The sequence below is a fragment of the Cupressus sempervirens genome, chromosome 10 (genome assembly GCF_028749045.1).
Source record: "Cupressus sempervirens isolate cs-2001-9-10 chromosome 10, ASM2874904v1, whole genome shotgun sequence".
Taxonomy (NCBI): domain Eukaryota; kingdom Viridiplantae; phylum Streptophyta; class Pinopsida; order Cupressales; family Cupressaceae; genus Cupressus; species Cupressus sempervirens.
The window spans coordinates 355,107,338-355,118,313 of record NC_143127.1 but is presented as its reverse complement, the minus strand read 5'-3'; the positions used below and the strand labels follow the sequence as shown (position 1 = coordinate 355,118,313).

At 34.0% G+C, this 10,976-nt stretch overlaps 1 protein-coding gene across 1 annotated transcript; it reads right to left on the bottom strand.

Annotated features, from left to right (window-relative positions):
• Positions 1-611: 611 nt before the first annotated feature.
• LOC149534062 (citrate-binding protein-like) lies at positions 612-1,648 on the bottom strand. The gene is made up of 2 exons (XM_089807169.1): positions 1,388-1,648; positions 612-1,033 (listed from the first exon to the last, which is right to left on the bottom strand). The coding sequence occupies exons 1-2, from the start codon at positions 1,637-1,639 to the stop codon at positions 650-652; spliced, it is 636 nt and encodes a 211-aa protein (XP_089663295.1). The 5' UTR covers positions 1,640-1,648; the 3' UTR covers positions 612-649.
• Between the last annotated feature and the right edge of the window lie 9,328 nt (positions 1,649-10,976).

Here is a 10,976-nt window from a genome sequence, read left to right as displayed (position 1 = left end):
TCAAATTAAAAATGATTAATAAGTTTGACATGTGTTGAGTAAATCTGTATTTTACCTATCTAGGATATTGTTATTCAATGTAAACTTTTGTTTATGCATTTGAAATTACTAAGTTGTGTTTTATAATGAAAATAAAGTTTCCTATTATGATTGAACGCTCAAGATTTATGAGAAATACAACATCTTTGCATCTTTATTCCTCATAATATGTTTAGTTATGAAAAATATAGTGTCTTTATTGCTTCACATAAATTATGTTATGATAAATTAGATAAACATAGTTGAACAAAAGAATATTTAATATTAATTTATAATTTTAATATTAGTATGTAGATTGTCAAAGCTTTCAATATTATATTCATTAGCATGAAATGTGGAAACTTAATTTCTCAATCACTAAAGACTATATTAATTTGGAAAACATATCCTTTTTAGTAAGTGGCTATTTATATTCGTAAAAAAAATATATTTACTATCAGCTCATAGTTGCATGCATAAAAGCATGCGAACTGCTAGTGTACTTATGACCTTACTTTTCGTAGCATATCACATATGAATAGGATTTGCCTGATCTAAAACTCCTAAAAACACTCTGATTGCTAATCTCATTACTAATACCTAGCGTTCACAATCGACCCTCATGTGGGTATTACCTTTTCCTCCAAATCTTGATATTTCTCCATCGAGATTCCATGCAAGATGAAGGATCGGTCTGAGTGTACACTCCACACTTAAAATAATGAGTTGCCCGGCCTCTGTCATCAGCCACAACCGCCACCTTTCCATCCACAAACACGGTCACCTTCCCTGCGTCTGCATCGTGGATAACGTTGAGATGGATCCACCGATCATAAATATCAGACGCCACCACTTCGTCTTGATAACGCTTTAGCGTGCCGTCGTAAACATGCAACATGATAGCCGTGGCATGTTCCGTGCCGCCAAAAACTTGCATGACGGACACTCCTGTCGTCCCCCGCGGCACATACACCTCGCCCTCAAACTGCCACACCCCGCTTGTGTAGTCATATCCCTGCACAACATCACCGTCTATTATTGAAACACAAAAACATATGGCAATGAAATTTTAGAAGAAGATGATGGATTAAAAGTACAAGTTGGTCAAAGGTCCTTGGTCTAGTGATGAAGTTGAATGACTCACAAAGAGTTCAGGGATCAAGTCTTGCTGAGTGGAGGCCAGGATGTGTCCTGAGTGATTTGGATGGCATGGATGCCCCTAAGTCCTTCACTCTAAGCTAAAGAAGTGTAACGTGTGGGTTTTGACAGCATGAATGCCCCTAAGTCCTTGACTCTAAGCTAAAGAAGTGCACGTGTAAGCCGGTATCAGATTCCTAAACCTTCCAACCAAAAAAAATACAAGACGAACCTTGATGCGTATTTCTGTCCTGGGCTTTGTGTTGCTCTCTCGACTATGGGGTTTGTCGTTCACGTAAACCCACATGGAATGGACGCCATTAATGAAGCTATAACGCTGGGATTGTCTTTTATCATATGGGATTTGTATGTCGAAATTCGAGTCTGTTAACTTCTGCTGAGTAAAGCCTTGAGTTGGTGATGCATTTCCAAAGCTTGCTAAGCAAATCAAAAGCCCACACAAGAGCGCAAACATCCTCGCCATTGATTAATTCCAAAGATCAAAGTAAAATGTCTGTCTAATACGTGCAATGTTGTGCAATATTTATAGTCCATTGTTGCCCTTTCCTCCTGTCGGCAAGTTCACTAGAAGATGCCGGGCCGGATTAGTGTGGGGCCCATTGAACAGTAGAGATTAGGGCAGGTTATAAATTGTTACAATGACATGAATACACAAAATGGAAACGTAACTGTGGAATGCTGTCCCCTCTCACTTTCTTTCCATTTTCTGTTGCTTTCTACCATAGCGTGGAGTAGGACAATGTCTACGCCGGCATCAGAACGGCAATTTGGTGTTTTTAATAATTAAATTAAAAATCATTTTATAGCTGTATCTTAAATAGTAGAGGGTATAATGGTGTGATGCCAATTCATTCAAGGCACTCTTGACGTGCTGATGCGCTGGTTTCCACCAAAAGGCAGGATATTTTACATCTCATAGTTACTATTTGTCGACGTCAATCTTACGTGCACCCTACGTGGAGTCTGAATGGTTTGAACATTTGCAATGGTGACTCAGAAAAAAATTGGAGCAATGACAATTGGAAGCGAATGGAAAAGTCCATTTGAGTGGGGAATCAAATCGGACGAGATCTTACAAACAGACGATGTACGAATCCTGAAGATAAATAAAAATAAATGGTCATATTCAGGGATTAATAATATAAAAACAGAATTTCATGTTGAATGATTACTTGACAGTTTGATAGTGACTTCATCTGTTTTCTCAAACTTATCCTTTTTTTGAACAATGATCACGTTAGTGTGGAATGGGTAATTTCTAGAGGTGGAAGAGACTTATTGGTAATGTCTTAGTTTTGTCGTTAATATTTGTGTGGTACATAAGATCAACTAGAGCTTTTTAAGATGAGATTCTTTTATATTAGAAGGGTCTTAATGAACAAATAATAGGTAAAAATAAATTAAGCACCTATTTACAAAAAATGGAACATGTTTTAAATTAAACTTCTAAATTATGAAGAAAATGGAGCTCCATTATCAATAGGCCTGTATTATTAGTCCCTGCCTTATAAGGCAGGGAACTAATGTTCCTAGTTTTCACATTGAATTAATTTTGGAGTTCAAAAATTCAAAACCTATAAAGTTTGATGTATGTTTATTTAAAAATTATTTTCTTTCTATAAATTTCAAATTTTTGATTGGTGAAGGACAATTTTGCTGGGGTTTTTGACATTTAAATAAATGAAAAAAGAGAGAAATCAGTGACAAGATATACATGAATTAAATGCAGGGCATTTAATGACGAAAGTGACAAGAGCAACAAATGGTGAAACTCAAATGGTGAAACTGACCACAAAGTAGATGTCTACCATCTTTTACCTGGAAAGGTGATCTTATCATCAACCAAAATAATCGACGCTGGAAATTTGAGCAAAAAATTTACTATTTTGTCCATCAACAAAAAAAATCCAGTTCAAGTCTGATGCTGGCAGATGAAACGTTGGTATTAGAATTTTTTAAAAAAATGATGTCAAAGAAAATCACTACATAATCTGCGATGATTACATTTACATTATAAAATAAACTAATCATAAAATTGATAATTTATAATATCACACATTCAATGTCATACAATTAAAACTAATAACTATTTAGAATTTGTTACTAGTTACTAGTATGTGGGAAAGTATTTAATTACCACTCTAATCTAAATTAATTATTATAATGATAAATATAATTAGATATCGAAGTCTAGTATTACAAAGATTTTTTTTTAATATAATGTAAGGATATTTAATAAATAAATATTTTGTTTCAAATAATATAAATTAAAAAAATTATTTTCATTCTCTAAATTGGGAGAATTTAATTTAAAATATTATAAGTTTCTTATCTATTTTTAATAGAAAAATATGTAAAAAAAATCAAAGGAATTTCTTAGAAATAGTTGTTTGAATTTAATTTCAATTTGATATAAAGATTATTTAAAGTATGCTATATATATTTGAAATGCCAGTGATAATAAATGAAAATTCAAAATTGATTCATGGTCATTATATTTATTTATTGTTTTAATTTTTACAATGCAAAATTTTGTGTTCTATATGAATTATCACATATACAAAATGATTAAATCAATCATATCCATTGATCATTTTCTACTATCTATCAACTATTTTTACGTTAGAATAAATCTTGTACAATAACAACTATCATCCACTAGCCATCCCTTCCAACCCTATCATAAGGCAAGGACTTCAACTCTCTCAGAGCTCTTGTTCTTACAATAGGAATTGTAGGAAACATGTCAATAGATAGAGATAGAATATAGGAGAGATTAAGGAAAGGCAAGAGTGGTGTGTGTGTGTGTGTGTGTGTGTGTGTGTGAGAGAGAGAGAGAGAGAGAGAGAGAGAGAGAGAGAGAGAGAGAGAGAGAGAGAGAGAGAGAGAGAGAGAGAGAGAGAGAGAGAGAGCTTTATATTGGATGATATTTTAATATTTTGTAGAGAGAGAAAATCTTCATATGTAGAAGTAATCTATAGTCGTGAAATCAGTCCTCAATAGTCTACATAAAATAATATTCTATGTCTAGATCATGTCAAGGTAAACACAATATTTCTAATTGTAGGATAATTTAATTTTTAATGTTATATCAAAATTAGTCTTTTTTGAATCTAGGATTAAGCATATTTTTTAACACAATAGATAATATTTAATTTATTTAATATTTAGGCTAAAACTTCAATTATATGCAAAATAATTTTCATGCTTAAAATTATAAGATTTAAATTTATTACATTTTTATCCAACGTCTTTTTATATTTTCTTAGACATATGAAAAATACCAATTGGTAAGATGAGATTTTTTTGCTACCCTAATTCATAGAGACTATGAGAGGAACATCCTCCCTTACAACCACACTTTATTCAATAAATGTGAATATTCTTTTACATTCAAATGCTTCTCTATGATTTCAAATTTGAATCTCTATCTTAAGACCCACAATCTACTAATAGAATAATCAATTACATTTATTAAAAAGAATGATAAGAAATAAAATTCTCAACCATAAGATATAGGAATGTACACTCCTTAATATTTTTATTGGGTAAGTGCACAAAGAAATGGCACCAAAAGGATGGCACTTTCTTTTTCTTCCCAATCCAAGGTACAACACAATCACCTAATAATGCATTCATAGTATTGGGGGATTGAAATATGGGATGGATACCTCAAGCCATAAGCTCTATAAATAAAAAATATAGCATGTTCTCCTTATAGTGCATAGCACTATTAAATTTTTAAAAATAAATGTATTTAAGTAAAGTCCAATAGGCCCTAGCAGGCCAATTTCAGCATTGGGATGATATACATAAAATGTAACATTCAAGTATAAGTTGCATGCATGCTCTTCCTTTCTTATACTTAAGTTACATCTTATGTGTATACTGATAGGATGTTTGAGAGTGGGTTCAACTTCATAGAAAACAAGATAAAGAATATGGATTTTGAAGGTTTTGAAATTTTAGACTTAGCTAAATTTCATGAATGAGGACATTATTGCAAAAATTATCCCTAGCGAGCTATTGATTGTAATCTTAAGCCCTTGTGAAAGATTATTTAAGGATCATTACTCATTGTATTTATTATATTCTACTATTAGTTTAGTGATTGGCATGTATGTTTAACCATGTTAATATTGATTGATTGATAGAGAGAGAGAGAGAGAGAGAGAGAGAGAGAGAGAGAGAGAGAGAGAGAGAGAGAGAGAGAGAGAGAGAGAGAGAGAGAAGATCATCCATTGTAGGAAAGTAATGTTTTTTAATGTGTCTTAATATATTTTAATATTTTCTAAGGGATTTAATGGATTCCAAGTGGTCATAAGAACCTTAAGACCCATTCTGACCCCTTGCAACCCATTCATATCTAGTAACACACATTAGGACCCCTTATAATACATTAATAATTGTATGATACACTTTAGGGTTCTAATGTGTGCTAATTAACCCTAATTTTTTGCAAGGAGCTTTAGTGAGTATTAAGAGGTTCTAGGCACCCTTAGGAATCATTAAAACCTCCAAGGATTCATTACGAACCATTATGACACATTAGGACCCCTGAGAGCATATTAAACATTGCAGAACACAATTTTAGAGTCTCATGTGTCATAATGGGTCCTAATGCATCCCAAGTGGTCATTAGGGCATATTAGGGACCCATTAAGACCCATTAGGAAACACTAAGTCCCATTAGGACACATTAGGTCCCATTAGATCTTATTGGAACACATTAGTACACATTAGGACACAATAGAACCCATTATAACCCCTTCTAACACATTAACAATCATAGAATAGACTAATGTGTTGTAAGGGGTGCTAGTGTCTCATAAGGGGTCATAACTGGTCCTAGGTGGTTTGATTACCCATTAAGATCCATTAAGACCTGTTAAGATGTATTAGGACCAATTAGAACATATTATAACCCATTAATCCCCCTTAGACAACCTCAAGGGCTTAGAAGACACTAGTGGGCTAGAATAAGTCATAATGGGTCCTAATTTGTCCTCAAGGGTTCTAATGTTATCTAAGTGATCCTATGACACCTTATGGACAATTAGGAACCCTTAGGATCCATTAGGTTCCATCTAGACACATAAGAATCAATTAAAAACCCTTAGAACATATTAACCATCATAAGACACACTAATTTTCCTTAAGGAGTTGTAATGGGCTCTAAGTGGTTATAATCAATCCTGATGTGTCCTATTTCACTTTAATGGTCCTAAGTTATCATAAGGGGTCCTAATGGGTCCTAAATTTTCCTAGAACCCCTTATAACATATTGACCACTATATAATACATGAATAGGATATGAGTGATTCTAATGTATCATAAGGGAACATAATGGATCCTAAGTGGGCCTAGGACCTATTATGGCTTATTATAACCACCGAGGACACATTAGAAGCCATGAATACCCCTTAGAATACATTAAATGGTGCATGACATACTAGGATACCTATATGTAATTCTAGTATATGGTAATGGGTTTGAATAGGCCATAAGAGGTCCTATAATACATCAATGTCTCCTAGGACACCTACTAACTCCTTGTGATCCATTATGATTAAAATTATGTCTCCCAAATGGTCTAAAGAGGCTGTAAGGGACCTTAGGACCTGTTACCATACACTTATGTATCCACTAAGGGGTCATAAGGGGTCTTAGAATACATTAATGTGTCCTATGAACCCTTAAAACCCCTTACACCCGATGAATAACCCTTACCATATATTAGTGGATGATAAGGGGCCATAAGAGGTCTTAAGAGGTCGTACAATACATTATTGTATCCAAAGACCCCTTGTCATCTTTTAGGATTGTATATCATACACCAATAAATGGTAAGTGGTCCTAATGGGTCATGACGGGTCTTCTGGGGTTGTATGAATCAATAATATATTTTAGGACCCATTAAGAGCCCTTAAAATGCCTTGGGTGAACCCATAATAATGGGTTATACGTTTTTGGAGGAGGAAATCCCTCAAACAAAGTGAATCTGCTAAATCTTAGTTCTATACAGTTTTCATAAAAGCTTCCCTCACACTTTCAATTGAAAGTGAAAGACTTTTTTTTTTTTTTTTTTGCTTGGTAAACAACCTAAGCCTTGATAGATTTTATTAATAACTAAATGAATATACAAGTATTTCCCCGTTCTGACAGGCACATGTAGGAAAGAATAGGGAAAGAAAACCTCTTATCTTGCCCGAGACCTCAGTCCTAAATTATACAATAGTTAAAGGGGCATACCCTGGTGATTACATCAAAATATTTTTCAAATTAATACAGATGTCTTTCCAAGAGGAATCTAAATGGAGGGAAGATAATCACCATCTGTCTACACTCACCAACATCAACAAATGTTAAGGGTTAAATGTATCTTAAAACAAAAACCAATTATAATAAGTAGCTGCCAGGTCCTCTACTTAGGATGAATTACATGTTGAGATAGGAAAAAGATTATTAATAAACCCAGTTTGTTTTACTGTTAATTAGATCTTTACCATAATTAAAAGGTCTATCTTAATTAATATTTTATTGATGTTCTGTTAATGTTATTAAGTTAGAGATTTTGAAATAAAGATAAAAGTATAGGTGTGGAACAAGTTCTTTAATCTTTTCAAGATTTATTTCCCTACTTAATTAGATGAAGGTTTTGTCACCAGTTGAAATGATAAACAAGAATCTAGGGAATGACAAACTGAATATCCATCTATAATGTTACAATCTAAATTAACATCTCATAAGCTTAATACTTAGTTCCATTTGGGATTTGTTCTGAATTTTAACCAGAGACACGCAGAGCAAAAGCCATCTCCACATATGAAAGGCTATTTAGAAGCTAACTATATTTTCTATTAATATATGATAGTATGTACAGAAACCACCATAGCTAGTTTAATTGAAAAGATACATAAGATAAAAGTGTATAAGAAGCATATTCGCTTGATAATCTAGTAGAAACGACTTATCTATAGAGGCACCCTGTTTTAAAATCGAGTGAGACAAGCCAAAATTTGATTTATGATAGTATTCATGTTGACCCAAGAGATTATTTAGACTTATTTTTTAAAAACCATTATAACTTTTGACGCTTCATGCAGAGAGCTAGTTGTTGATACAGGGGGAAATTCATATGTTGACCTACTCCTACTGGTTTTGTCATAGTTTGGAAGACATAATTCCACTTCCTCCATGTTGTTGAAATCCACATTTGGATGGATATAGGTGTCGTATGCCCTCAGATAGCCAGTTAACCAGTCCCTTCCTTGGTCTTCGATGATACCCCTCCATCTCATCAGAAAATTTATGCTTGTCTCCATACGCGGCCATTCATTGTAAAACTTGATATTATCCCTAATAACCATGCAAGGGCATCTTGGGCTCCTTTCCAATTCCTGACTGTTGACCTCAAATTCCATGTATGCTTTTGGGAGAGGAATGCAGAGCCGAACATCAATGTTTGCAATGGCAATTTCCAAGCCCACTAACTAGTAGGGATCAAAAAGATTGTGGGTGATCCTGATAATATCCCATTTTTCAATTCCTGCTCAAGCCAAACAACCTACCCATAGCCCAACTATGTCACTATTAGTCCTCCAAGAGTAGTTATAATTGAATACTCCTTCTCCTAAAGCCCGACTGACTGCTATACGGCTCATGTCATCTATGGGCCTCAAAATCCTATTCCATCGCTCTTGCGTGATTGGCCCAGAGAAAGCCATTGTGTGGTTTTCATGAGCGTGAAACAGACTGATATTCGAATCCATTTCTCCTAGCCTAATTCATTGCCTAGTTTATAGCTAAACACAAATGTTGAGAGAATGTATTATGAAAACCCCTAAAATAGCTAATGAAGGATGAGTCAAAATTTCTAGATGCCTAATAATGGGAAGGCATGCGAATGATTAATATTGCTCCTCTCAAGATCATTATATCAAAAAGATTACTGGCGAAAGTGAGGGATTTCCTATAAATAGGTACTCTATTTGATGCGTGTAAGATCTTACTAAATATTGAATTTGGAAAGAGTATGATTAGTCCCTTTCTGTTGTGTGGATTTTTAATGATTGAAAGTTAAGGAATTAATTCCATCACTTCCTAGATTTGCTAATGTATTGGCCTCTCTATTTCCTTCTCTGAATATGTGAGCGAATCTTATATCTTCAAATGCTGATAGAGACTTTATAATTGTTTTGAGTTTAGAGTTTAGCATCTAGTTTGGTGTGCCTCCTTTTTGAAGCACATTAATAATGATTTGGGAGTCCCCTTCAATTATAAGTTTTTAAATATTTGATTTAATACATAGATTAATTCCTTCTTCCATTGCTTCCAATTCAACCATATTATTGGAAACTATTCCTAATGATTTTGATATTTTAATAATCCAATTACCTGATTCATCTCTAATGATACATCCTATTCCCACTTTCCCAGGATTTCCTCTTGATGCCCTGTCAAAATTTAGTTTCTTCCACCCAGATGGGGGAGGCTCCCATTTGCAGGAAAGTCTAGCAAGGTCACTCTTCTTTTTATAAGTTAAAGGGGGATTTATTAATAGTGGCCATGGCTTTTTAATTTATGCATCCCAGTCAAAGAAGGATCCCTCTTCTCTAGATCTCTTTCTAAGATCACTATTCATAACTTTCGAAATTGCTACTTCTATTTTTGAAAATAGAGTTGTTTCTGAGAGATATTGTTCTGAAAAAATTCGACAGTTACGTTCTTTCCAAATTTCCCACATGACTATTGTCGGTGATATATTCCAGAGTTTTCCATATATTTTCTTAGGATCCTCTTTTGACCATCCCATCAAATGACCTTCCTAATGTCCTGCTAATGGGGAAGACCAATTGAGTTTCCTTTGTACCCATCTCCAACATTCCTGAGAGAATTTGCATGAGAATAGTAGGTGATCTACGTTTTCTTCTTCTTCTTTACAAAGGGGACATCTAGATGGTCCTTCAAAACCCATTTTCCTAATCCTATCCTCTGTTAATATTTTCTTTTGCATAGCTGCCCAGAGAAACATTCCTGCTTTAGGAAGATTTGTTGGATCCCAACATAGGTCCAAAGGTAGGGTGTTGACATCCCATTTCCGTGAGTTGATTTTTATCCTATATCCATCTCTAACTTTATAGATTCCATCCTTTGATGCTGCCCAGATAAGTTTATCCTCCTTGTCTTTACATGCAATGGTTCAGTTTTTTAGTAATAGTTCCAATTTTTTCTTGTCTTTTGGATTGATGTCGGTTTTTGAAATTGATTTCCATTTCCATACCTTTCCCCAGTCTGATTCAAATTCCTCTAGGTAGTCTTTGACTTTAGTGCCCCATAGGGTTTTTAGTTGTAATAAAGTTTCAGGGGAGAAGTTTGAACTAATCAAAGGAGGATTTCCATTCCAGGAATCTTCCCAAAATAAAGCTTCCTTTCCATTCCCTATATCCCATGTCAGATATTTAGAAATCAAACTACAATTATTCAGTAGAAAGTTCCAACCGGCCGATCCTTTGGGAGGAGTATTAATTCTAAAGAGTGAGGTTTTATCCGAAGGGTTGAGATATTTATTGTATAAAATTTTTGCCCATTTCCTGTCACTTTCTTGATAGAGTCTCCAGACTTGTTTTGCTACTAATGCTTCGTTTTGCCATTCAAGGTTTTTGACACCTAATCCTCCATATTCTTTTGGTCTACAAATCTTTTTCCAACTGACTAATGTTTCTTTTTTCTTTTCTTCCAATCCTTTCTAGAAGAATTTTTGAAGTTTACTTTATAGATTAGCATTGATTTGTTTTGGA

Coding starts and splice junctions, on each gene's coding strand:
- LOC149534062 (XM_089807169.1), bottom strand. CDS start 1,639: ATGGCGAGGATGTTTGCGCTCTTGTGTGGGCTTTTGATTTGCTTAGCA. Junction 1,034..1,387: donor GGACAGAAATACGCATCAAG/GTTCGTCTTGTA, acceptor GATGTTGTGCAG/GGATATGACTACACAAGCGG.